General features: G+C 38.5%; 3 protein-coding genes across 6 annotated transcripts; 2 read left to right on the forward strand and 1 right to left on the reverse strand.

Moving 5' to 3' along the window:
* The first annotated feature begins 106 nt into the window (after positions 1-106).
* On the forward strand, positions 107-13,135 carry LOC136763351 (atypical chemokine receptor 2). Of its 3 annotated transcripts, none has more exons than XM_066717315.1 (2): positions 107-175; positions 10,720-13,135. In XM_066717315.1, the coding sequence occupies exon 2, from the start codon at positions 10,742-10,744 to the stop codon at positions 11,909-11,911; it is 1,170 nt and encodes a 389-aa protein (XP_066573412.1). In that variant the 5' UTR covers positions 107-175; positions 10,720-10,741; the 3' UTR covers positions 11,912-13,135. The 3 variants fall into 3 exon arrangements, with proteins under 3 accessions (XP_066573412.1, XP_066573404.1, XP_066573395.1); XM_066717307.1 differs by lacking the exon at positions 107-175 and adding an exon at positions 8,262-8,563; XM_066717298.1 differs by lacking the exon at positions 107-175 and adding an exon at positions 8,263-8,643.
* higd1a (HIG1 hypoxia inducible domain family, member 1A) lies at positions 1,527-4,892 on the reverse strand. 2 transcript variants are annotated; one of them, XM_066717329.1, is made up of 4 exons: positions 4,749-4,892; positions 3,370-3,471; positions 2,789-2,923; positions 1,527-2,188 (listed from the first exon to the last, which is right to left on the reverse strand). In XM_066717329.1, exons 2-4 carry the CDS (start codon positions 3,464-3,466, stop codon positions 2,139-2,141), a joined length of 282 nt encoding a protein of 93 aa, XP_066573426.1. In that variant the 5' UTR covers positions 3,467-3,471; positions 4,749-4,892; the 3' UTR covers positions 1,527-2,138. The 2 variants fall into 2 exon arrangements, with proteins under 2 accessions (XP_066573426.1, XP_066573434.1); XM_066717337.1 differs by lacking the exon at positions 4,749-4,892 and adding an exon at positions 3,639-3,664.
* A 10,796-nt stretch (positions 13,136-23,931) lies between the features above and the next one.
* On the forward strand, positions 23,932-25,628 carry LOC136763377 (5-beta-cholestane-3-alpha,7-alpha-diol 12-alpha-hydroxylase). The gene has a single exon (XM_066717349.1). It carries the CDS (start codon positions 23,990-23,992, stop codon positions 25,523-25,525), a length of 1,536 nt encoding a protein of 511 aa, XP_066573446.1. The 5' UTR covers positions 23,932-23,989; the 3' UTR covers positions 25,526-25,628.
* Positions 25,629-27,146: the final 1,518 nt, after the last annotated feature.

Consider the following 27,146-nt stretch of genomic DNA (forward strand, 5'->3'; position numbering starts at 1 on the left):
GGTACTTCCTGGTCGCGCTGTTGCCATGCCTACAGCCGCGCCGGAGTGCGCAGACTCGGCTCTGGGGCTCATTAGCAGCAAATTATAAAACTAGATTGCATCTGTGTGCAGCTGAGCGAGCAGCAACAATCTTTACGCTTCTTGAAGACTATTTCGTTTACCATAAACAGTGACGGTAACGTAGTGTGTGGGTGCACTGGGATGTACTTTTTCTTGCTACAGTTACAAATACATACATGTATACTTGTATTGATTGATTTGGCATTTCATGGTGGCACAATCTTTGCACTAGTGTCAATCACATTCTGCCAAGTCAACCGGGGATCGACTGGCTGCTGAGGGAGCATCTGCATGTCGTACATGTGAAGCCAAACACGGGTTTTGTGTGCACACTGCACTGGACACAGAGGACCGTATTGTGCACGCTGCTTCCACAAACACGTGTGTGAAATGCACGGTGTATAGGCTGGCTTAGCCAATGCAATTCATCTATTTCATGGTTTCAATATCAACATATGGGAAGAAACGTTCAGATTTTTTTTTATTTCAGTACTTGTCGATATCTGCCAGGGATTACAATAATAACGAGTGTGCAGTGGATCCGTGTATAAAGCAGCTGTCTGGGTTATTGTTTTTACAAAATACAGGGAATGGCGGAATAAACGTTGAATCCAGACACACGTATTCAAGCAGGCAAAGGTAGTCGATCGTCGATTTTTCTTTGTTGACCCGATCCCAAATTGTGGCATGTGATTGTCACCAAGAGTGGACACGTCTAGTCATTCATATTGACAGTACCTGCTGCTTGGTGCAAAGGTGGGTTGTTTGCCTCCCCACTTTCCTGCCCGTTTGCATCAGTGCGTTGTTTCGGGATGGGGGATTGGGATTGGGAAACGCTGATACAAGCCCTGCCTTATATAGCTTATAATAACGGACACGGCTACAGCATCCGCACCGCTGTGGTCAGCCATAGCAAATGCATGTTCCCTGCTGACCCAGCTCAGTTTCCATAGTGTTTTTTATTACTTGTATACGTTTTAAATGTATTTATTGCGTGTGTTGGCTATTTAAATAGGTTTAGCCTAGGTTTTAATTGTGCTTTGTGATGTCCTCCTGAAAGGCACTAAAAAAATAATGGTTATTAGTGATTAATGTCGGATCTCTTCAATTCCAACTTGACAACACATGGTTACTTTAATATTATTTTCAGGGTCGGTGGCTGACATTTTCTTGCAATTCGGGTCAGTTTCTTCCCTTCTTAGCTGGATTTCAATAAAATGTCTTATCATAAATTGCACTGCCATGCAATAAACTACAATTCTTCATAAGCAATTCCCACCACCCCACCCTCGCTGTGAGTGATTTAGATTAGATGAATGTGCCTTGCCCATCTTTTCCTGTAATTTACTTGTTTACATGAACCTCTCAGACAAGTTGAAATGATAGCGGCTGGAGATGTTTTTCCTGCTACGTGTCCAAATGCTTCAAACTACCCATGTGACAGAAAAAAAAAAAACAGACAAACATTTACTACATAACTCAGGATTTATTGAAGAAAGATATGACAGTCAACCATTAAATTATACTTAATCTTAGAACAAAGACTAAAAAAATAAATATTTTATAATTTATATTATACTTTGTGTACCTTCCTATACTTGTCACTTGGATTTCATTCCCTTTTCATGGCACTTAATAATATAGCAAAAGAGGCAAAGCATTCCTGGCACTTACTTATCCATTACAATTAAAACATTGCATTTCAGAAAGAAATGCACTGTAGCCTATATAGTAAAGCCAATCACATTTTTTCCTAATGCAACAGTAGTTAAGTCATGAATTTGATGAAGTATTTCTTGTTCTTTTACTTAGATTTCTATGCAAACATTTTACTCATAGAAAAAAATAAAACTGATCTGCTTTGTCCATGGATCAAATATTGTTTTGAAGAGAGTGTGGATATGACAAGGGATAATCTAAATCGGTAAATTGAGTGCAATGGTGTACAGACTATGGGACATTTTTTGTCCCATTTTAAACTTAGAAAAGACAAACACCTTAATATGAGGTGCAATTAAATGAACACAGGAAGCTAAAAGTGCACAAATAGTGTCCAGAGTCTTTCAGGATGTTTTTGCTTACTTCCGTGGCTTGACAATGTATTCATTGTACATTGAGTAAATAACTCCTGTAAGAAATAAAAATAAAGTTAAAAATCAGTAGCACTTGCCAGAATACTAAAAGACATTACAGGCTTAAAAATGTACATTGTTAGAATACGGATTTGAAAAAGTACAATGCAACCTGCCATAGATCTACATTATTTCTTGATAACAAGCATATTGCATCACAAATTCTAAGAAAATAAACAAGCTTCCAGTTATTGTTTCAATATTAAACCCTTTCTGTATATGAAAATAGATAAATAGTCATCTGCAATCTGTGATCTACTGTGTACATCTTTGCTTTGTACACAACATTTTAGCCTATTAATAGATTGTATTCGTTATGTTGAAAATATATATGGAAATGTGTTACAATAATACACTTGCTTTAGTACTTTAAAGACTAGAAGACTGAGAAAATACAGGTTAAAGAGCAACACACAGCACGTTACAGCTGAGATCCTAATCTGCTCCTGCTTCACAAAACAATATGATGTGTGTACATTTTTACTGCAACCTTGCACTTTATGAAGCAGTCATTGATAATGGATGGATTGAAGTATTTGTAAACTTAACACAGTACTCGCATCTCATTTGGACTCCGAACCTTAAGCAGTACGTACCCAGAGTCATGGCTCCCACAACAAACCCCTGAGCTCCAACTCGCATGTGAATGAGGTGAACGGACATTTTGGTGTCTCCCCGAGTCCTCAGTTTGTACAAGCCATAGGCAACGATTCCGCAAAACCCAACCATGCCTGGGAGAGATTAAAAGAAAACCAGGGAAATTAAGTTTCCAAAGCTCCTCTTTTTCCTTTCTGTTCCGAGTAAAATTACAGAACTGAATCAAGTCAATGCACAAAACACATACCTTCAGGTAAAAGAGGAAAAATACTTCACTGGTCCAACATTTGGCGATTTATCTTATCTTATGTTACTTAACCAAATAAAGGATTACATTTCTTCTCTCTTTCCATAAGAAAATCATTTTGAAAATCTACACTCCAACATAGTTAAAAGAATAAGACAGACCTACAACATACAGATTTACAGATACAGCATAAATCTACCACCCCACAGTCCAAATATGTATTTCCCCACTCACATATTTATTCTGTGCTTTTAGAACTAATACAGTAGACACTATGCTTCAATTAGTATTTATTAACATATACATTAAAACACGTATTAATTAACAACATACCTGCAGGAACAAAGGGAGATTCCTTTGCCTTCCTCATAAATTTAGAGGAATGGGAATCCTCTGTGTAGGCTGGAGCCACAGTCTCACCAACAGACATGATTACTGAAACACAATGATTTAGATGGAAGGTTAATTACTTTTTAATATTAAATCTTAAATCAGAAGCTGTACCTTTTGCCAATACTTTTTGTTTTGTTTCTACACACCCACAGGAATAAATAAATAAATACTACGCTACAAATCATACAGACACATTTACATTTGCTCACCTGGAAGTCAGTTACTACAATTTAAATCAGTTACTGATACTTTTCAAATCTGTTTCCTGATCTCCTGATCCCTCTTTATATAGTAGCTATGACACTACAATGATATGGCATTTTTTTTTAATAAGGAAATAAATGCTGTTGAATTTCACAAGAACACCTACCGCCCTACATTGTATACGAGCCACAATAAAAATGGGCCAGACACAATGATGCAAGCAAATTGCCCTAGTGCTATAGACCTGATCACTTTATAATTGCCTTCAATGACTATTGTGCAATTGTACGGCTGTTGGAATGAATGCAGCCCAATAAAGTTACAGAACATCACTATTAATGTTAACCATTTACATTGAAAAACACGGCAGATGTCATGAATAGTGAAAAGCTCATATTGATGATGAAAATTTAACAAATCTAAACTAATTCGATTGTATGGCAATGTATTCAAGAACTTGCAAATATCTGAATTAAATCAACATTAACACTTAACCCATCTCCAAACAGTAGTTAATATAGTTATTATGTATTAATTAATGTTAGGTGCTTTGGATTGATTAAGCATTCAATATCATCTCCACGGACTAAAAATAGTCACTTTTTACACCAATCTGAACTGACCGAAATCATTTGCATATAATCATTGTTAACGTATAGCCGGTCTACTTCCCTAACACTACCGACCACGTCCTGTATGTAACCTTCAAGTATCATGTCAGCTCGTAACTAACCAGGATGCCTGTGACCTTACGATGACGAAGGACAAACGCATTTAAATTCTCCAGGCATCCCTATTAAAAAAATATTCAATTAGTTGGATTTCCAATTAGAATCCCACGAAAGTTACAATTCATGCGCACGTGTCACAGTATATCGGCTCAATTAGTACATCACTTGGTTACGTCACTCTATTAAAGATAATGATAATGATGATGAAGGTTATGATTAAAAATGATGATGATGATGATGATGATGCCAGATTACGGTCCTTTTATGTGGGATCACATGAGATAAATCATCACTTTAATAACAGTTGTGCGCAGTTCGTATGTAGAGTGTACTACACTGTATAATACACTGAATATACTGTTATATGTTAAATGAAGAACTCACCTTGTTTTACAGACAGTTTTGTTGAATTAAACACTCCCGGGACTTGGCTCTGTACAGCACAGTTTCCTGTAAAGGCTTCTTGGCAGTACAAGTGTCACAGAGTCTTCACGGTGGGAAAATAGCTGGCTTTTGTGTGACGTCAATACCGGAAAACGTCGGGTGACCTAGTTTTTGCATAACTATTTTTATCTAACAAATATATATTATTCGTGTGCATTACTAGAATGTACGTGACAAATATAATTCTACTTTAAATAAATTAGCTTAATGTGAAATATCAGTGAAGCAAAGAAAGAGTAAAGCAACACGGCGAGTCGGTCTTTGTCGCTTAGCAAACTGGGAATTGTAGTGCTGGGAAGTGTATCAAATGTAAACTAAAATATTGACGGTCATTAAACGCGTGTTAAATAAAGTATCACTAATAGGTATTGTATATTATTGTAAGTTATTCTTGCATTCGTAAATGAAAGCATGGATAACTTGATTTAGGGCTGCTATATTCCACCAAACACTACATATCCCATAACACACCACGACTAGCTAACGCATGACTTGAGAAGGACGTTTCAGCCGCCCAATCACGTCGCAGCCTGAAACCCAGCTGTAGAGTGACGTCAATGGGCGGGGCCTTTCGATATGCGCGCCGTTTCCGGTCACGTGCAGAAGCCGCCGGCTCGTGTAGTGCTGAGTCACGCGCGCCAGGTAATTAGGCGATGACCATATAAGGCAGTGTGATCAGGGATGGGAGATCACTGGAGCTGCTTACATTTCAGCCATAATTGCCGATATCAAAAATACATTTGCTTATCACAAATAGCAGATCATTCTTGACATCAATAATTGTATTTTTGAAATTTTAATATCAGAAATTGAATTGTTGTTATAAGCAATTATGGATTAAATGGCACAATGGCTTGCCATAGTGAATATATTTGTGTCAGTCCTTGTTGCGTGAGATATGATTGCATTTGTATTTGTGTATATGGTAGTATACAGGTTAGTGTCAGTGTAGGGTCAAGTAGTACTATGTAGCATAGACAGTGGTAGCACAGAGGTGTGGGGCAGTAGTAATACAGGAGCAGGTAGGATCTTTATGTTTATGAGACGCAGTCATACTACACGCAGCTCCACCCCACCACAATCCCTTGTAAGTGGCCCCACTGAAAATGTCAGTACAATTAATAAAACATACTTAACACTTTGATGGAGCCTTTGGGGGAGACTGAAAAATCTACCTTGGATAAGTATTCACCCCCCTGAGTCATTTAGCATTTAATATTTAATTGCTCCCCCTTTTGCAGCAATGACAGCCTCAGGTCTCTTGTGGTATGTTATAACCAGCTCTTTGGATCTTGAGGGGTTAATGTGCGCCCACTCCTCTTGCTCTTGTGTTACTTGGAGACCCTCAGGGTACAGAGACCTTCAACTCCTGCCACAGATTGTCTGTGGGATTTAAGTCTGAACTTTAACTTGGCCACTCGAGGACTGACACTTTCTTGGCTTCAAGGCACTCCAAGGTTGCTTTGTCTTTGTCTTTAGGGTCATTGTCCTGTTGAAAGACAAAATTACCCACCCAGTTTCAGACTGTTCCAGGTTTTGCTCATGGATCTGCCTGTATTTGGCTCCATCCATTCTGCCATCTATTCTGACAAGCCTACAACGTTATGCTGCCACCTCCATGCTTCTAAGTGGGGATGGTGTTATCTGATGAGCTGTGCTCTTTCGGCAGACATAGCGCTTGGCATTGAGGCCAAATAACTCATTTTGTCTCATCAGCCCACAAAATGATTGTCCACGTTGTCTGAGAGGTTTCTAGATGCTTTTGTGGATCTTCGAGATGGGCCTTTTTTTTTTTTTAATGTCTTCCTCCTCACCACTCTGTTGTTGAGCTATTGTTGACTCATGCTGATTGACTCACGAGATGTTGTAGGTCTTTGAAGGTTGTAGTAGATCATAACACTATGTAACATAATTTTTGTTCCTGGGTAGTAAGTGTTATTTCGTAATTGCCTATGCCTCAAAAGTATAGAAATTGGCAATTATTTCCCACAAACTTCGAAGACTATTGCCTTCCTTGGATTCCAGGGAAAAATATTGTCTTTCTCAAAGGCACTAAACACATCAGCCAGGTGAAGGAAAGTTGCTGCCCAGGTTGGCATAGAAATACCAGCTGGGTGCAGCTGCTGTTTACAGACAGTTTGCCAATCAGGCCTGCAGACACACAATGTTGGTTGTAGCTCTTTCTTGCATAAATAATAAAGACTGCAGAAAACAAAAGGTATGTTATCTCCTGCTATGGCAGTGAAGAGTGAGAGTCAGGAAGAAGGAAGAAGTCACTGCGTTGATCTCACTCAGAAGTTTCTATTCACACCGGTATGGGAGCAAAGGATTACAAGCAGTTTTATAGAAGTAAGCGATAGGTGTGTGCATTCTAAGATTCACAGATCAGGAGGTTACACAAACTAATGTACCATCATAATATCATCCTAATGAAGTGATAAAAGCAGCATCTGCACACTGCGCTGCAGTCAGTGACACACATTTTCTGTTTCTATGTGCATAAGATTATTCATCACTTATTATCATGTGCAGCCCTTTCATGCTGCTTCACTATGAGTTAGTCCTTATAGCTTCTTCATAGTAAGACAACTTGCTTGATTAACAGGCTTTCTCAGAAGCACACTGCCACACTGGTACGATAAAGAACAAACCTCTCATTATTCCTGAAACATTCCTGAAACTTTGTAGATAGTTTTGCAACTTACATACACGTTTACACTCTTGCAGACTTCAATAGGAATGTGATTTCCGATTCAGAAAATGTTTAACCAAGTCGGTACTTTTCCAAACTCCTTCTCTGTCTCATCTTACATCAATATCATAAGATTAATCAACCAATCCATGTTTATTTAGTATAGCCCCCTTCACAGGGTAGATAGAGTGCTTTACACATTGAAAACAAATCTTTGGCTGTGATAGATTACAGGGAACTCTCTCCTCAGGAACGATGCCAGCTAGCAATACAACTAGTTACGTAGTGTGTGTGTGTGTGTGTGTGTGTGTGTGTGTGTGTGTGTGTGTGTGTTTCTAACCCTCCTTAAAGATAATCCTCAGGGAAATAAAGGGAGTTAGGGAAATTGCAGAAGATAATGTATGTGACAAGCATAGTTATTTCCATAGCTGTAAAGGCAGTGTTCTGGCTGGGGGAGAGATGCAATCTAGTGCATAGCTAAAGAGATAAAAACTCTGGCAAGTTAATCTCACACTGGATGTTTTTGTCATTGTTGAATTCCAAGTTAAGAATTTTATTCAGAAAAAGTGTAATTTTACCAATTAAAACTGTAAAGATTTATTTCATTGTAACTTCTAAGGTTACTTGATTTTTAGAACTGGATTCTGCCTGGATTGTAATTGTTTATGAATGTTCGGTAATCTTTGTGTAGTTTAATTAGTAACATGACATACCAAACATGCTTCACATACTCAGGGGCATAGTAATCACATATGCGCATAATAATGAGGTTGGAAGTTGTGCTCAGCATGAAAATATGTTTTTCAGATACAGTGTCATGAACTGAATGATAATTTATTGTTATCCATTCAGCTCTGTCACATGAAGACTTTGATTCTGGTTTGAGCTGGCTGGTCCTAATATTTTAAAGAATGTAATAAACATAGGAAAGAATGAGTTACTCTGGGGAGGGTGGAGTGTTCCAGAGGAAAGGATTTTCAGCATTTCAGGAAAACAACGCAAAACTCTGGGAAACGGATCAGATGGGCTTCTGTGGGACAGAGGAGAGATCTCCCATCATAAGGTTTAAAATTTAAACTTTAAAGAACAGCCAACAATCTCCTTATCATTTTGTGCATCATTAGCAGCAATAAGAATTATTGAGTGAGTATTGAATGCTGAGTTTTATCTACAAACTTTGGCAGATTAAAACTGCAGTGATTGTCTGGAAATATGTTTTTATTACTGTACTGATGTTCAGCATGATTTTAGCACAAATAGACTAAGATTGTTATACAATTATGAAGATTAAAAAATAGTTTATCTACCCTTTTCTCTACCAGGAAAACATTGCTCAGATCATGGGTTTGGCATATGATAGGCTGTAGTATAGAAGTGTAAGAAACATCAGTGTAAACAAGTGCATGAAATACACATTAATCATGTGTGAAATGTATTGGCTTTTATATTATTCATTATTTGAATGGGACCACATAGCAGGATGTAAATCAGACAAATTCTTTACAAATAAATTGATATCACATAATGATAATACTAGTTTAAGAGCAATATATAAAGCTGTTTTAAAATACTCTTTGTCAATTAAATTCTTCAAGTCAGTAACTGAAACCAGTAGTTTGTAAACAAGTCTTTCCTGAATGAGCTAAATTATGCAAAATTCATGGAATAAGGGAAGTTGAAGGTGTTTATTGCTGTTTCAGACTGTTATGCAATTTCCTTCTTTTGTCTCCTTTTGCCAAGAAATTTCTTAGTTTTAGAAATGCATCACCTCTTTTACTTTGGAAAACAAACACACAATCATTCTTCACTTCTGCAGATAAGGAAATAACCAATTTCCCTTCATTTCTGGCATTTCTTGGTATAAGCATTTAGTGGCATTTAATCAAACTGTAGTGTGTGCTTCTGATTATCCGTACATCGCTGCCGTTTACTCTTTCTGCAGAACGTCGGGTTGAGTATTTTGGGAACTTTGTAGATTATAATTTTTATATTACTGTTGTTGAGAACTACTTTTGTATTGTCACATGAGGGCGCTGTTAGTCTACATATTTTGATTGTGTTTGTGTATTGTGATTTTGTGAAGGTTTGAATCACTGTTTTGTTTGGCAGGCTGTTAATCTGACATCTGGAGATGATTAGATTCACAATCTTGAACCACATTCTTCAGGTGCAGTGTAACCGTAGGACAATATTGAGAAGCTTACTGCTTTATTATGCAGTAAAGGAAAATATGACTGTAAACCCTACTAAAAATAGCTCTTTGGAAAGTATATTGATACATTCATGAGGCAAACAGGATGTTAGGGTATATTGTCAAAAGTGTAGAATTGAGAACAAGGGCAGTGATGTTCAGACTGTACAATGCACTAGTTAGAGCTCATCTGGATACTGTGGACAGTTCTGGGCTCCACACTTCAAGAAAGATATCGCTGCTCTAGAGGCAGTTCAGAGGAGAGCAACCAGACTTATTCCAGGTCTGAAGGGAATGTCCTACTGAGAGACTGAGGAACTGAACCTTTTCACCCTGGAACAGAGGAGACTACGTGGGGACTTGATCCAAGTCTTCAAAATCATGAAAGGCATCGACCACATCAAACCAGAGGAGCTTTTCCAGATCAGCAGGGACACACGCACCCGGGGACACAAATGGAAATTAGGCTTCAAGGCATTCAAGACAGAAAACAGGAGACGCTTCTTCACACAGAGAGGCGTCACAATCTGAACAAACTCTACAGCGATGTGGCTGAAGAGACAATTTGGGAACATTTAAAAATAGACTGGATAGGATCCTTGGATCACTTAGTTATTAATGGACACCAAATGAGCACGATGGGTCAAATGGCCTCCTCTTGATTGTACATTTTATCATGTTCTTATGTCCCCTCCACTGATAGAAAGGGGATAAATGTGACAATGGAAGAAATTACACTTTTCTAGGGATTTTGTAAAGTGATATGTTTTTGATTAAATAGCATTTTCTGTTTTTGTCTTTGTATTTGTATCTGCCTAAACAGATTGTATGACAGCAGAATTTGAAGGTGTTCAAATTATTATTGTTATTATGATTATTATTATTATTATAGGAGGAGTAAGTTAAGATGTGTATTATACTACACTGTAATGTCTCTACAAAGACTTAACAAACTCTCTCAAATGAAAAGGCAAAAACTAAAATAACAATTCTGTATAATTATGTGATGCATTTTTTTATTGTTTCAGATTCTGAACTAAAAACAACATAATGGCTGACCTGAGTGCCCTTAACAACGATTCTCAAGATGAACATGATGACATGTATGACTACAGCTACTACAACGAGTACTTGGAAAATGGAAACCACCTTCACAATTATGGAGTGTGTGAGAAGGGACACGTGAAGGCATTCGCGAGAGTTTTCCTGCCCGTACTGTACACCTCTGTGTTCGTGCTAGGAATGGTCGGGAATGGGCTTCTGGCTGGCATTTTGATCAGATATATCAAGCTCAAAAGAATGGTGGATATATACTTGCTGAACTTGGCCGTCTCAGACCTTTTGTTTGTGGTAACCCTGCCATTCTGGGCAGTCTATGCACATTCTGAGTGGATTTTTGGAAGCACTACATGCAAAGCTGTCACCCTAATTTACACCATGAATTTGTACAGCAGTATCTTCTTCATAACCTGCATCAGCTTGGACAGGTATTTGGAGTTCGTCTGGTCTTTCCACACCATTAACCTCAGGAAACTGCCAGTGAGTTGTGCGATCTGTGCAGCGGTGTGGACTGTCTCCGCCTTGGCCTCTGCTCCGGATGTCATCTTCACCGAGCTGCAAGAATTTAGAGATCATAAACTGTGTTTGCACAATTTCGGAGGGGAGCACATGTCCTGGTGGAAAATCTTCATGAAGTTCGAGCTGAATATTGTTGGTTTTTTCATTCCATTTCTGGCCATGCTGTTTTTCTACTCCCGTATTTCTTGTGTCATAACCAGAGCAAAGCTCCACAGGGGAACCAAAAGTCTAAAGTTAGCTATTGCTTTGGTGGTTTTTTTTTTCGTGTTGTGGTTCCCTTACAACCTGGTGGTGTTCCTGCACTCTTTGCAAGACCTTCATGTGATTTCACACTGTACCACCAGCCAGCACCTAGACTTTGCCATTCAAGTGACGGAGAGCCTTGCTTTTGTTCACGCTTGCCTCAACCCAATCCTGTATGCATTTGTAAACAAGAAGTTTCAGCACCACCTCATGAGCATGCTGAAAATGATCTGCAGAAGAGGCAGAGAATATTCTCTGGAGCACGAAGGTCATTCCTCAACTCAAAACACTGTCACTGACTTGAGTGGGGGTGGAAATGCTCTAGTCTGTGTATCAGTGTTGCCAATTCTACCCATAGACCCCGAAATTGGGCTTGTCCAACAGAACAGTGGACTATAATTTAGCTTTGCCGCTTGGTGTATTCTGGGCTTGTTTTAAGCCGTGGTCACTTGGTGAAAATGTGCCAAGGTGTAACAAAACATTTCCATATTATCTGTGTTGCAACAACATATGAATGGTGTATAAATATGCTAATTAAAATGAATTGCATGATTCAACCAACCAGCATCACCCATTATTTTGCATTTGGACTAATCAGTTGACATAATTGGAAAATGAAGTCGCAGAGACCCATGACTAATTACACAGCTGACCCAAACACAAACCATAAAACATTATTGTAGATTTTTAAAATTGTATTGATTCATTTCTCATATATTGCAAAATTAATGTTTGTGTTATTTAGTAGACTATCAAGGTTGCTTATTTCCTCATGAAAATCTGGCAACCCTGCTTTGTATTAGCATTGTCAGTGTGTCAAGGGCCTCACTGTACACTTGGGCTTTTTAATTCAATAAAACTTAACTTTGTGTGTCTTTATTAATATAATTTATACTCCAATATGCATTTAATCAAGATTAATTTATAATGATATAATACAAAAATTCAAAATGCTAACTATCAAAAAAGCATCAGTTATGGTTAATTTACATATGTGTAATATTTCCAAGATTGATCTGAAAATATAATATAATTTATTGTAATTCAAGTTAAAGCAATTTGTGATATACGACTATGAATGACACAATCTGCACAAAAGATGTTGTTGTTCTGAGTGTACATGAGCTGTATAACAAACCTTTATACAGGAACGTTTAACAAGAATCTTAACATAAAAAACCTCACAAATGCTGTGGTAGAATGGCCTTGTGTAGGATAAAAAAGGCCGGTATCTGTAGGCATTTGAAGGTCAACTGCAAGTTTATACAAATGAAAGTGCTTGTAATAGTTTTAAATCTGTCATTAATGACATCAGCTGGTCAATACATGCTATTGCGACTATCGAGTTATTCGAAAGCCAGCAACATACATATGAACCCTGAGCTATTAACTATGACTTCACATCTTGATGGCAATTATTAGGTCACAATCTAGGATATAGGACTTATATTAACTGTATATTTTCTTATGCACTTATATAATTTTGACCTTGTAATTGCTACTATGTTTTTATCTGTAATTGTATACTGTATTGCACTTGTATAATGCTCATGTTTTGTAAGTCATCCTGGATAAGGGCCTCTGCTAAGTAATAAATACTAATAAAATCATATAGAGACTCAAGACTGGATGTTGAATTTATAGTAGTATAGTAGTCATTTTTACGTGATGAATGTCGTATGTCATATTGAGTGCAGTCTACATTTCATATAGCGTAGATAGAGTCAACAGTTGCATGTATTTCATATTCATATATCTATGGAAGTAGTTGTGTAATGATCCAGGTGATGCTGATATATAGAGTATAGCCTACATTTTGTGTATCAGACAGATATGCTTGTGCAGCTGGGAAATCTATCTGGGCAAGATTATGCGTCATCACAAAGTCAATTTTCATTTGCTATGCTGATGACACGCAGCTTCACCTCTCCACCAAACCCACCACTCCCCTCCCTCATTAACTGTCTCCAAGAACCTCAGGTAATGCTTATCGGCTCTAAATCTATCCTCTCCAAACAGCACAACCTCAGTGTCACCATACTGTAGATGGTTTTCTGGTCAAAAGCCTTGGTGTCATCTGGGACTGTATGCTCTCATTTGAACCCCACATAAAAGCCATCCAGACATCTTTTTTTCACCCAACTGCATTGCTAGTTACAAGCCAGGCACATATGTATTAATAATCATAATAATATTAATCATAATCAAATAATAATCATAATAATAGGCCTAATAGTAATAATAGTAATATTCACAAAATAATGCCATCCATGTTAATAACATCCTTATTCATATCCATAGAAGGCATAGTTTTAGAGGCATTTTAAAAAGTATTTCCACACAAAAGAGATTGATCTGACCATTAGGCAATAGCAGGAGAGTCATACCCTTCCTACTGCCACTGGGTTAAATGCCTGTTACAACCACAAGGTCACCCTTCCCTTCATAACACTCACATCCTTTCAGTCAGTTTCATCTCCACAGCACGTCGTTAAAGCTCAACTGCTGACCCGGCAATTCCTGCGGTCAGTTCTGGTATTGCTTAATTACTAATACCAGTATCATAGTTTAATTATTAGTCAGTAAGATAAACACAAACGAAGGTAACCTCAGGTTGTTTAGTTAGGCAACACTGCCACGTCCACGGGGTCAGAAGACGCTGGAACAAGGTATACTTTTTCTGTATTGAATCAATCTATAGCAGTGTCACTGATGTGAGCCTTATTATTAACGTTGTATTGTAAGGCATCTTGTTGTTTATTGGGGGGTGGAGATTGTCTTTTGTTCCTCATCTACTGCGGGTCTTTTGGGAAGGTCAACTCATCTATTTTAAATGGACTCTATGAGCACAAGCAACCCAACATGTTAAAAAATAATGTGCAATGTTACACACATGTTCCACAGTGAAAGGGGATAACATGATCTCCTTCTCTTGCCGTTTGAAATCAATCAAATCAAATAATATTGCTTGCATTATCTGAATGTGCTTCATTCATATGGGACAAGTTCTTTAGTCATTTGGTTAATTATACACTGAGTGAACAAAACATTAGGAACACCTTCCTAATTTTTAGTTGCACTCCCTTTTGCCCCTCAGAACAGCCTCAATTAATTCCTGGACACTCCTAGCCTTATGGCATGGGGCGCTATCCTGCTAAAACATCCATTAGCAGATGGACAAACTGCTGCCATGAAAGGCTGCACCTGATTGGCAGCGATGTTCAGATATCCGGTGGCATTCAAATGTTGCTACACTCCACTCACCTGGTACCTACCGCCACACCCCATTCAGAGGCACTTAAATCTGTTGTCTTGCCCATTTACCTTCCCCCATCCCAATCCATGTCTCACTTGTGTCAAGGCTTTAACCTGTCTCCCCTTCTTCTACACTGGTTGAAGTGAATTTAACTTTCACCTGGATTCACCTTACCTGCCTTTTTAATCGAAAGAGCAGGTGTTCCTAATGTTTTGTACACTCAGTGTATGTTTATAACTTTCACAGAAATATCAGAATATCAGCTTTTTTGAAATATTGGAGAGACTGGATTAATCATTCAACTACTTGAGCAAAACATACATGAGCACCAGCTGTAAACCTGTAAACTATAAATAAAGTAAATGTACAGTACATGTCTATTAAGATTTTATTTATAAATTATATTGTACTTTTTCAATTTTTTTTCTTTTTTCCTCCTTTTTCTTACCTTTTATTATTTTTCAATGTATGTGTATAATAATAATAATATATAATAATAATAATATAATAATCAACTGCTTTGGCAACACTACGAAACTGTTTGTCATGCCAATAAAGCACCCTTGAATTGAATTGAGAGAGACAGACAGACAGACAGAGAGAGAGAGAGAGAGAGAGAGAGAGAGAGAGAGAGTACATATTTGTTTATGGGAAATTTTCAGTTTACAATATGTGTTTTAGCTTGCATTTTGTTTGTGTTTTTTTCCCGATGTTATAGATCTATGCATATGAAATAGATTAAAAGTATCTCCTTATTTAGGTATTTCTTCTGTTTGTAGTATGATCCTCAATCGCTGCATCTATTGCGAAAAGGAAGCATGGTCTTCTTTTTTTTTGAGCACGTACATAAGTGAGGAGGATATTTAGTTTTCTTTCTCTGTTATTGTGTGTTTGCTGAAAAGCCCCTCTAAAACCCCAGAAGGCACCTTTTGTTCTGTACTCCCTGTTTTTTTGTGTTTTCCTTTCACAAACTAGCCTGTCACACTGTGTATGAACTCTCTGCACTGAATATAGTATTACTGACACTCACAATCTTCACATTTTTTAACAGGTACACTCAGTGAAAAAAGTTTACTTTATAATAAATTAAATTACACTTTACAAAGTACAAAGCTTGTAACAGTACAGGTTTTGATCTGACTCGACTTCTACTTTTGTTTAGTTGTTTTGTTAGACTAAAACACTGAAAGGGTCCAAAATAACGAGACAGAAACCCAGTTAAATCAATTACAGTAACATATGGTTGTTAAATTATTATAAAATATACAGTTGTAGCAAGTTTTATATAGTTTCATATTTTTCTATTGTAGAATGTACCAGTACATCAATACTCCCTGAGGCCCACCACACCTAGATCGTACCGGTACAGGGTACTTCATAACTCCTCTCCATAATAAAACATCGACATCGCCAGCTCTGAGTCTTTTGCATAGTGCTTACAGAGCTGCCAAAGCATTCATTCTCCTTCTCCTTGTGTAAGCATAACAGAAACACAAAGTGATGAGCCTGAACAGCCAGAACAGGGATTAACGAGGTGGTAACTCATTCTCGAAAGAAAATCAGATGACGAATTTCTCCTAAAGCTGCTTACGTCATGTGCTAACTATTTTGGATTCATTGTAAATATATGTGAGTTTGAGTCTTCCAGTGCAAAATGCTTTAGCAGAAGTGTGCATTATTAGAATATTACAATATTAGTCATCTAACGCTACAACACCTATATATTAAATCATTGTCTGGGTTTGCAAATTGTCGCCTCAGCTTTTTTGTACAAGGCTCAAGCTGGTGGTGTTGCTTTTTGTTGAAGTGAATTTTAAAATGGACAATGACAGCGAGAACATGGGAATACAGACAATTTAATGATACAAAGAATCCCGCACCACAAACAGCATTGAACACTTACATTTTTCAGTCTGCTTAGATAATGTATGTAGTGTCAGTGCTCTAAATCTACTAAGGTCTAAAAAAGTATAAATATGTTCTAATAAGTAATTTGTTAACATGCCAAAAATTAGATCTGAAATGTGTGTAAATCATTACACAATCTATCATGTTAAACCACCTTCTCTAAATCTCTAATCAAGGACACAAGGACATTAATGGTACAGACAGGTCCATCAAACTGAGACTGATTAGTGTTTGAAAAAATAGATAATTGGCAATGATCACACGGGTCAAGGCCAGAGGACACTCCTAGAGTGGAAGCAAACGCAGGATCGAAGATAGGACAGGGCTGTAGAACATTATGAGGGAGCAAAGACCATCTGTAAATCGATACGTTCTTGCCACACTTCATACTGTGTGGAGTGGTATGAAACTTGAACAATGTAACCCATGTCTAAAGCTCCCCACTGACACACAACACACACAATCAAAAATATGTGTCAGGCTGCCGTGAGGGCTACTCAAAAGTGTCAACTGGTATTAAGTTTTTTTAAATTTTAATTAGTGTTATTATTACACTATGTAACACAATTTTTGTTCCTGGCTAGTAAGTGTTATTTCCTAATTGCTTATGCCTCAAAACTATAGAAAATGGCTATTATTCCCCACAAACTTTGCTGTGGCCCGAGTTCTCTGTGGGGAGGAATAACATCAAGTGGGAGCCACAGGTGGACCCCAGGAAGGTGCTGATGCTACCACTGCACATCAAATTGGGCCTTATGAAACAATTTGTCAGAGCTCTAGATAAGCCTTCAAGTACCATCGAGACTTCTTCCCTAAGCTGTCTGAGGCAAAGGTCAAAGCCGGGGTCTTCGTCGGACCACAGATAAAGAAAATCCTGGAGTGCAATAAATTCCCCAAGAAGCTCACTAGTAAGGAGAAAGCGGCTTGGAACAGCTTTGTCGCAGTGGTTCGGGGCTTCCTGGGCGATCACAAGGCCGAAAACTATGTGGAGCTTGTTGAGACTCTGGTGAAGAACTACGGCACAATGGGCTGTAGGATATCCCTGAAAGTCCATATCCTTGATGCTCATCTTGATAAATTCAAGGAGAACATGGGATCGTACTCGGAGGAGCAAGGCGAGCGCTTCCACCAGGATATACTGGACTTTGAACACAGCTACCAAGGACAGCATAATGAGAACATGACGGGAGACTACATCTGGGGGCTGATTCGTGAAAGTGATTTACAGTATAATCATAAATCTTGAAAAACTACTCACTTCTAAATCTTTTGTAGTCATTTTTGTATTACTTCATTATAAATACATGTTAATTTGGATTCATATGTTTTTTTTTCTGACTTTATGTGAACGAAAAGACACATTTGCCAATTGTCTCATTGGACATTTCAAAATATCACTGTACTGGTCACAAAAGCAAAGTCTATGGGGAATAATAGCCATTTTCTATACTTTTGAGGCATAAGCAATTAGGAAATAACACTTAGTACCCACTAACAAAAAAAAATGTTACACTGTGTTATTAGTAGTCATGATAGTAGCAGAAGTTATTTATTTTTCTGTATGTAGTTATTTATTTAATGTAATTACAATGTAACTATTGTTTAAAGCAAGAGATCTTTGAAATAATGCAAACCATTTAACAATGCTGCTGTTTCTGCATTTATTTAGCCCTTCTATGTAGAGAGTGCTATTTTATTTTAACACATTTGTGTACATGGTTCCCCTTCGTTCACAGTTGTCAGTTCATTGTTGCTCGTGGGATCGAATGGAACACGATTCCCGCTGCCCAAACTGATAACTGACAGATAAAATACATACAGGTAAAGTTTTATCTAATCTTTAAGAAAGGGTTGACCTTGATCTTTCTTACACTTCATAGCAAATCTTTATTAGGCAACATTTTATCTCTCATTGATGCAGTTGCTTACATATATGTTTCTAACTAAGTGTGATACTTGACATGTACCCCCCCCCACACACACATACACAAAACCTAAAAGTCTTGGGAGAGCATTTGCTAACCTATGTAGAATGCGGTCCTTAATTTTACAATTGTCTGCCTATGAAAAACAGATAAATATTGTTTTTTTAATATATACAGTGTATATACACCGATCAGCCATAACATTATGACCACCTGCCTAATATTGTATAGGTGCCCCTTTAATCGCCAAAACAGCCTTGACCCTTCGAGGCATGGACTCCACTAGACCTCTGAAGGTGTGCTGTGGTATCTGGCACCAAGACTTTAGCATCAGATCCTTTAAATCCTGTAAGTTGCGAGGTGGGGCCTCCATGGATCGGACTTGTTTGTCCAGCACATCCCACAGATGCTCGATTGGATTGAGATCTGAGGAATTTGGAGGCCAAGTCAACACCTTGAACTCGTGATTCATCAGACCAGGCCACCTTCTTCCATTGCTCCGTGGTCCAGTTCTGATGCTCACGTGCCCATTGTAGGCGCTTTCGGCAGTGGACAGGGGTCAGCATGGGCACCCTGACTGGTCTGCGGCTACACAGCCCCATACGCGACAAACTGCGATGCACTGTGTGTTCTGACACCTTTCTATCAGAACCAGCATTCACTTTTTCAGCAATTTGAGCTACAGTAGCTCGTCTGTTGGATCGGACCACACGGGCCAGCCTTCGCTCCCCACGTATATCAATGAGCCTTGGCCGCCCATGACCCTGTCGCCGGTTCACTGCTTTTCCTTCCTTGGACCACTTTTGATAGGTACTGACCACTGCAGACCGGGAACACCCCACAAGAGCTGCAGTTCTGGAGATGCTCTGACCCAGTGGTCTAGCCATCACAATTTGGCCCTTGTCAAAGTCGCTCAGATCCTTACGCTTGCCTATTATTCCTGCTTCTAATACATCAACTTTGAGGACAAAATGTTCACTTGCTGCCTAATATATCCCACCCACTGACAGGTGCCATGATAACAAGATTATCAGTGTTATTCACTTCACCTGTCAGTGGTCATAATGTTATGGCTGATCGGTATAGTTTAGTTAGGGTCTGTCCAGAAACACAAGTCAGGTAGTGGATTCCCTTCTATACTAGCTTAGATAGGTTTTGTTTTGTTTCAGTATTAGCTGTCACCGCCCAGGGTGTTTTCCTCTGTGTGTATTTGTTTATTATTTGTATTATTATTATTGTTATTACTTCTATTTTGGAATAATGTACACAGTTGTTGAAGAGTCATAGAAATCCTGAGAGAGATGTATGTTTCCAAACAAAGGTTTTTAATACATGCAGCTGCTAGGAAGAGGTTCAAGAGGTGATCTCAAGAACAGTCTTAGAGAAGTTACAAACTACAGGCACTTTTATGCAGACCAGACAGGAAAGAGAGATAACAGGCCCACATGTCTGTCCCGTGATGAGTGCAAGTTCGGTTTCTGCCTGACAACTCGTTAGGAAAACCCATATATGGATAAACCGGGGAAAATTAAAGCATATGTAATGTTTAATATAAGGGGGGTTTGTACGATGTATCAAGCCCAAATTACTGGTGAAAACTGGTTCTTATCAGACTCTGTTATTATTATTATTATTTTTTTTATTTTTATTTTTTTTATTTCTTGGCAGACGCCCTTATCCAGGGCAACTTACAACATAAGTGCAAAACTACAGAGACGTACAAGGCATCAATCATTACAAATTCAACTTAGCTAAAACATAGCAATTCAAAATAATAAATTTTACAAATTCCAATTAGAATTTACACAAGTACAGTAAGAGACTTCCTACATCCTGGATGGTGAAAGCTAAGTGCTGTCAAGATGTAGGGTCACAGTCAAGGGCTACGGGAAAGGGAGCAAGGAGGAAAACAATCAAGAACGCGAGGAGCATAATAAGCTGAAGTGCTATCTAGCAGGGATAGAGCACTAATATTACAAGTGCTGTCGGAAGAGATGCGTCTTGAGTAAGCGTCGGAATGAGGTCAAGGACTCTGCTGTTTTGACTTCGGTGGGCTGGTCGTTCCACAACTTAGGGGCCAGGGATGAGAAGGAGCGGCTCTGGAGGAAGGAGAGTGGAGAGGAGGCAAAGTTAGCCTTCTGGCACTGGAGGAGCGCAGTGGTCTGGTGGGGATGTATGGAGAGACGAGTGACTGAAGGTAGCTTGGTGCAGTGTGGTCAAGACAGCGGTAGGTGAGGGTCAAAGTCTCTGTTCCTCTGGGTATCAGGGTTGAACTATAGCACAGTACCGTAGCACAGTAAGACAGTGACCTTGTTTACACAGACTCACAGGGAAATAAATGCAGTTATTCAGTTGTATATACTCCCCTCCCCTTTGTAAATAAACCCTTTTTGTATATATAGTTGACTCTTAGTGTTGGTTTGGCACTCACCTCACTCTCCCACTACTATATTTCTGTGTTCTATGTTATGTCCCCATCATCCCCTTACATCAGCCACTTGGGGTCGTAACAGGGGTGGATGAGGGATGCAAAGCACACAAGCCTAAGATCACCATGTGCAATGACAAGCATTGCCTGGAGTGGTGTACAGCTCACTGTCATTGGACTCTGGAGCAGTGGACACGCGTTCTCTGGAGTGATGAATCACACTTCACCATCTGGCAGTTCGACTGAGGAATCTGGTTCGGCGGAAGCCAGGAGAACGCTACCTGCCTGAATGCATTGTGCCAACTATAAAGATTGATGGAGGAGGAATGATGGTCCCAAGAACATGTTGGAGAGCAAAAACTGCTATTCTCCAATTGTCTGCCATTGCTTTGCTGAAGGCAGCTCTCGAATGCAGAAGGCTTTCTGGTTTTCATGCCACCACTTGTATTGAATACTCAGTTGTGATAATTGAAGAAGTCAAATCACCTGCTTATTCCAGGTCTTAACCAACTGCCAATTGAAAGGTATCTATACAGTAAATCATGCAGGAACCTGGCATTCAAAGACTGTGATTTCCTAGTCCTGGTAAATGATTTGGTGTATAATTAATGAAAATGTTGTATCTGAAATGAGGTTGTATTGTCATTTTAGGAAATGTGGGTGGGCCGTTCAGCTGTGAGAATTATATTGGACAGTGAGTAATACAGAGTAATATATCCAACATTATGAGACCAATTAACAATCCTTTCAGGCTAATTTTAAATAATACATTCTTTATTGCTTAATTATAGGTTTTGTAAGTCAGGCCATTATTACGAATAGGGCTTGGAAGTCTCGCACAAAACTCTATCCTCATTGAGGTACCCATTGGGAAAAGATACACATTGTTTTCATGAATAGTTTCCTATTCCTACTTCATGTTAAGAAGAACATAAGAACATAAGAAAGTTTACAAACGAGAGGAGGCCATTCGACCCATCGTGCTCGTTTGGTGTCCATTAATATCTAAGTGATCCAATGATCCTATCCAGTCTATTTTTAAATGTTCCCAAACTTTCAGCTTCTACCACATCGCTGGGTAGTTTATTCCAGATTGTGACTACTCTCTGTGTAAAGAAGCATCATGTTTTTTTTGGACACTCAGTCTGCTTGCTTGGGCAATAGTTATATATACTTAATAGTTAAATATAAGAAAAAGACTGCAGCTGTGGCAATGGTAATAAACAAATGAAGTGTACCTGACCCTTATGAAAATCACTTAAGTCTTGTTTTTTGAACCAATAATCTAGTAATCCAAAACATCACTAACAAGCCTAGATCACTATGAGGTAGGCTATGCAATCAGCTGTGATGAGCCAGTATAATGTTTTATTAAACTGTATAATGTTTTATATTACTAATAACATGCAGACCTAGCAAATTAGATTTATCGAGCTAGCAACAGCCACCAAGGCAGTTGTTCAGGGCATACCCTCTAGACATTCTTCTCTCCAATTTGATTTCTGTTTATTATGATAAGAGGAACACCCAAACAGATAAATAGCCCACAGAGACTCCACTCAGGTGGAGAGCTTCCATGTCAGGACCTTCCAGGCCAGGCATGTTTAATAAATACATTATCCTCTGTGCTTCAAATACTTCAATTCTTTACTGGGTTTTTCAGCTGAGTAAAAAAGACAAGACACCCTGGGAAATTAACAGAAATCTCACAATTATCAAGCAAGCTATGGAATTAAATTTATGTGGAGTACAATAAAATAATCAAAACATCTGTTTATAATATCCCTTAATAATAATCTGCAATCTGCAAGCTTTAAATGTATTTAAAGAAAATATGTGAATTGCAGTATTTTCATCCTATGTCTTTGTGCTAATATTATAGTGAAACATTTTACTTTTATTATTATCTTCATGTTGTTAATGGATTTGTCTATAAGGCAATCATGACTTTGTATTCACTCCTTCCTGCAGACAACTTTAATTATACAGTTTAAGATTTTTAGTTTTTTTTGTTCCTGGGTAGTAAGTTATATTTCCTAATTGCTTCTGCCTCAAATCTATAGAAAATGCCTATTATTTATTATTGTACGATTATACTGTAAATTACAGTATAATCGTAAATCTTGAAAAACTATTCAAATCTTTTGTAGTCATTTTTGTATTACTTTAGTATAAATACATGTTAATTTGGATTCATATGTTGTTTTTTCTGACTTTATGTGAACGAAAAGACACATTTGCCCCTTTTTCTCATTGGAAATAGTTATATTTCAAAATATCACTGTCCTGGTCACAAAAGCAAAGTTTGTGGGGAATAATAGCCATTTTCTATAGTTTTGAGGCATAAGCAATTAGGAAATAACACTTACTACCCAGGAACAAAAATTGTGTTACAGTACATAGTGTTTCCTGAAGTGTTTCCTGAAGTTGTACTACACCTATTGCCTAACTAAACCATTACAATATCTTCCTGAAAATAAATCAATTAATATGTTAATTTAAAACAAAGTTATCTAAATTACATGGAACATTGTAGTAAACTGCTTGAGTTCAATACATTGATATAAGCTGTGGATTTTAATATCAAACAGATGTTTGACATGTAATTCCTGTTTTGATGAAATGCAATCAGCTGAAATGAAAGCAATGCTACACATCACAAGACACATTGAATGAATCAGTTGGTTACCACAACAAACTTGTAATTCCTAAGACTGTAGGTTGCAACATCAGCCAACATTTACCAATGTCATAGAAAAGCACATGTATAAAGCCTAGGGAAGCACAGAAAATATTAACAAGCTGGAAACAAAGAGTTAATAAAAAAACTCCCATACTTCCTGGTCCTCCCCCAGCTTCAAAAAAAGAGTCCAGTGCGACCGGGGAGGAGCAAACTCCTTTCATAAACAGATTAGGCAGACATTTTACTCACAGCAGCTCTGAGAGCTGAAGCAGAGAAAATGGGCTATCTAGTACCAGTTCTCCTCACTTTGTTGATGTGTATTCTAGGGGGTCTCTACCTCTTGGGAGCTTTTCGCAAGAGACGCCCTGGGGAGCCACCACTGGACAGGGGCCCAATACCTTGGCTGGGACATGTTCTGGACTTCCGAAGGGACACCTCTAAGTTTCTTCAGAAAATGAAGAAGAAACATGGGGATATTTTCACTGTGCAGCTCGGTGGCTATTACTTTACCTTTCTGATGGATCCACTGTCCTTCGGAACTGTGGTCAAGGAATCCAGAGGAAAGCTGGATTTTACCAAATTTGCTGAGCAACTGGTGGCAAGAGTTTTTGGTTACTATGCCATTGAGAATGATCACAAATTCATGCAGGCTTCAAGCAACAAACACCTAATGGGAGACGGGTTAGTAGTCATGACCCAGGCGATGATGACTAACCTTCAGAACTTGATGCTACACAGTGTGGGTTCAGAAAAATCTGTGGGAAAATGGAATGAAGATGGACTATTTAACTATAGCTACAACATCGTATTCAGAGCTGGCTACCTGGCTCTTTATGGCAATGAGACGCCCAAAGCATCGGGCAGCACGGAGAAAGCCAAAGAGAAGGACCGGATTCAGTCTGACAAACTGTTCTATGAGTTCAGAAAGTATGACAAACTGTTCCCCAAACTGGCCTACGGTGTGCTGCCACCCAAGGAGAAGATAGAAGCCGAAAGGCTCAAGAGGCTATTCTGGAATATGCTGTCTGTGAAGAACGTGAATGAGAAGGACAACATCAGTGGCTGGGTGATGGAGCAGCAGCAGATCAGAGCTGAGAACGGCATGGAGGAGTCCATGCAGGACAGGTACATGTTCCTGCTCCTGTGGGCGTCTCAGGGCAACACGGGCCCGGCGGCCTTCTGGCTTCTCCTGTTCCTCATGAAGCACCCAGAAGCGATGAAGGCAGTGCAAAAGGAGGTGGAGGATGTCTTGAAGGAGACGGGGCAGGAGGTGACACCGGGGGGGGCACTGATCAACCTGACGAGAGACATGCTGTTGAAGACCCCCATCCTGGACAGCACAGTGGAGGAGACGCTTCGGCTCATAGCGGCCCCCGTCCTGACCAGGGCTGTTTTGCAGGACATGACCCTGAAGATGGCAGACGGGAGAGAGTATAGCCTCCGGGAAGGGGATCGAGTGGCTCTGTTTCCGTATGCTGCTGTTCATATGGACCCCGAGGTCCACCCCGACCCCCAGAGCTTTAAATATGACCGGTTCCTAAACCCTGACGGTACCAAAAAGACTGATTTCTACAAAAATGGTAAGAAGCTGAAATACTATAGCATGCCCTGGGGTGCAGGAGTGACTATGTGTCCTGGTCGCTTCTTTGCAACAAACGAGCTCAAGCAGTATGTCTTTTTAATGCTCACATATTTTGAGTTTGAGTTGAAGAACCCTGCGGAAGAAATCCCCCCCATTGACATCACACGCTGGGGGTTTGGGTCCATGCAACCCACCAGAGACATCCAGTTTAAATACCGACTACGCTTTTAGAGTTTCATTTTCTGTCTGCTTTACAGCGTTCTACGAAATGTTTGTTTATTTTCATCCTTCTTGAGGTTGTGTAAAAAATAAATATTTTTGTGCTTGAAATGCTTGTGCTTGCCAAATGTTTTTCTTTCTGTTTTTGTTTTTGATTCTCTCTGAAAGAGCTTGTTGAACAAGTGTGATTGAGTGTTACTTCAGGCTAAATCTGGCAGCAGAATACTGCAGGACTTGTCTGTTAAGTTTACTTATCATCTTCACATTCTTCTTGTACTTTCCAAACCATTTGTTCAATCCAAGTAACACAGAGCAAATGGGGACTAAATATCAATTAGGTAACTTTAAAGTCAAATAATATAGTTGTACTTAAATTATAACACTCAGTATATTACAAGTATTTAAATATCAAATAGATTAAACCCTTTTAAATATACAAATCTCATTCAAGCTGATGCTTACCAAATATTTCCCCTTTTTCATATTGTCATGCAGGGACATATCCACATAACAACCACAATGGATGCATCTTATGAAATATTGTAAAAGCAGAAGTAGAAATGGCTTTAAAAATGCCATTTTATTGAGGTGATATCACCACCTACTGGCTTTACAATGTAAATGTATGTCATACCCGCAGAGATCTGAAGATAGAAAGAATTTATTTCTCAATCAATTAAAATAATAATTCGTGGGTTGGTAAGGAGGGTCACAAAAACAACAAGAAGGTAAACCAGAAATGGTACACATTATTTATAAACAGCAATAGTTTATTGAATAGAATGAAATAATTACCTCAGCAGAGTAGAAGAAGGGATACAATATATGATCTATTTATAACACACCAGGAGACAGAAAATAGTGTAAAAGCTTCAGTTACAGCTTAGGACAGACACAACAAATGAACTAATTTCTGTTTCCTTCTCAGTTTCCCAAATTCTCCAGTCAACACCTGAAATAAGAACCAACTCAAGGTAAAAGCATACAAAACAAATGCATAAATATTTGCATTGTAACATCCATTCATCCACCCATCCACTGTCAATAACCGCTTCATCTGCGGACAAGGACCTGCAGCCAGCCATAAATGAGTACATATCTATTAATTATTAAAAGACACTAGATCAAGGTCAATGTTTAAGAGTCATGCAAGACCATACAAAAACAATGCACAGCCTCGTGAAGTTAGATATAATTAGTGTGAAGCTCTATGCTTTTATCCCATGATTAATCTAACCTTATAAAGAATAGGAGCAGCTAACCAACATATTAAAAACTGGAGTCCAAGGTTTATATTCACAAACACATGTTCACCAAGTACGGCAGAAAATACATCATATACCATGAATATCTGGTATAAAAGCATCAACATATTTTTTCCTGCAAAAAGTTAGGGCAAACTAATTACATTTTTTCAATTCCAGAGAAAATACACTCACCTATAATATAATAAATAGGAAATGCAAACATAGCATATTACACAGAAATTTCTCAATTATTGAGTTCTAAAGGTTATTCTCACCATTTCCCCTTGTTCAGTAATTTCTCCAGGACAGATTTATCCCAGTGTTTTTCTCAACATTTGATGAGGCAGAGAAAGGGTTTTGCATTAATGACAAATGGAGACACTAAG

This window comes from Amia ocellicauda, chromosome 2 (genome assembly GCF_036373705.1).
Source record: "Amia ocellicauda isolate fAmiCal2 chromosome 2, fAmiCal2.hap1, whole genome shotgun sequence".
Taxonomy (NCBI): domain Eukaryota; kingdom Metazoa; phylum Chordata; class Actinopteri; order Amiiformes; family Amiidae; genus Amia; species Amia ocellicauda.

Bases quoted from the DNA above. Each gene is read 5' to 3' on its own strand.
- higd1a (XM_066717329.1), bottom strand. From the start codon at position 3,466: ATGTCTGTTGGTGAGACTGTGGCTCCAGCCTACACAGAGGATTCCCAT. The intron at 2,924-3,369 runs GTATGTTGTTAA...AATCTCTCCCAG, and splicing joins ATCTCCCTTTGTTCCTGCAG to GCATGGTTGGGTTTTGCGGA. The intron at 2,189-2,788 runs GTACGTACTGCT...TATTTCTTACAG, and splicing joins TGTGGGAGCCATGACTCTGG to GAGTTATTTACTCAATGTAC.
- LOC136763351 (XM_066717315.1), top strand. From the start codon at position 10,742: ATGGCTGACCTGAGTGCCCTTAACAACGATTCTCAAGATGAACATGAT.
- LOC136763377 (XM_066717349.1), top strand. From the start codon at position 23,990: ATGGGCTATCTAGTACCAGTTCTCCTCACTTTGTTGATGTGTATTCTA.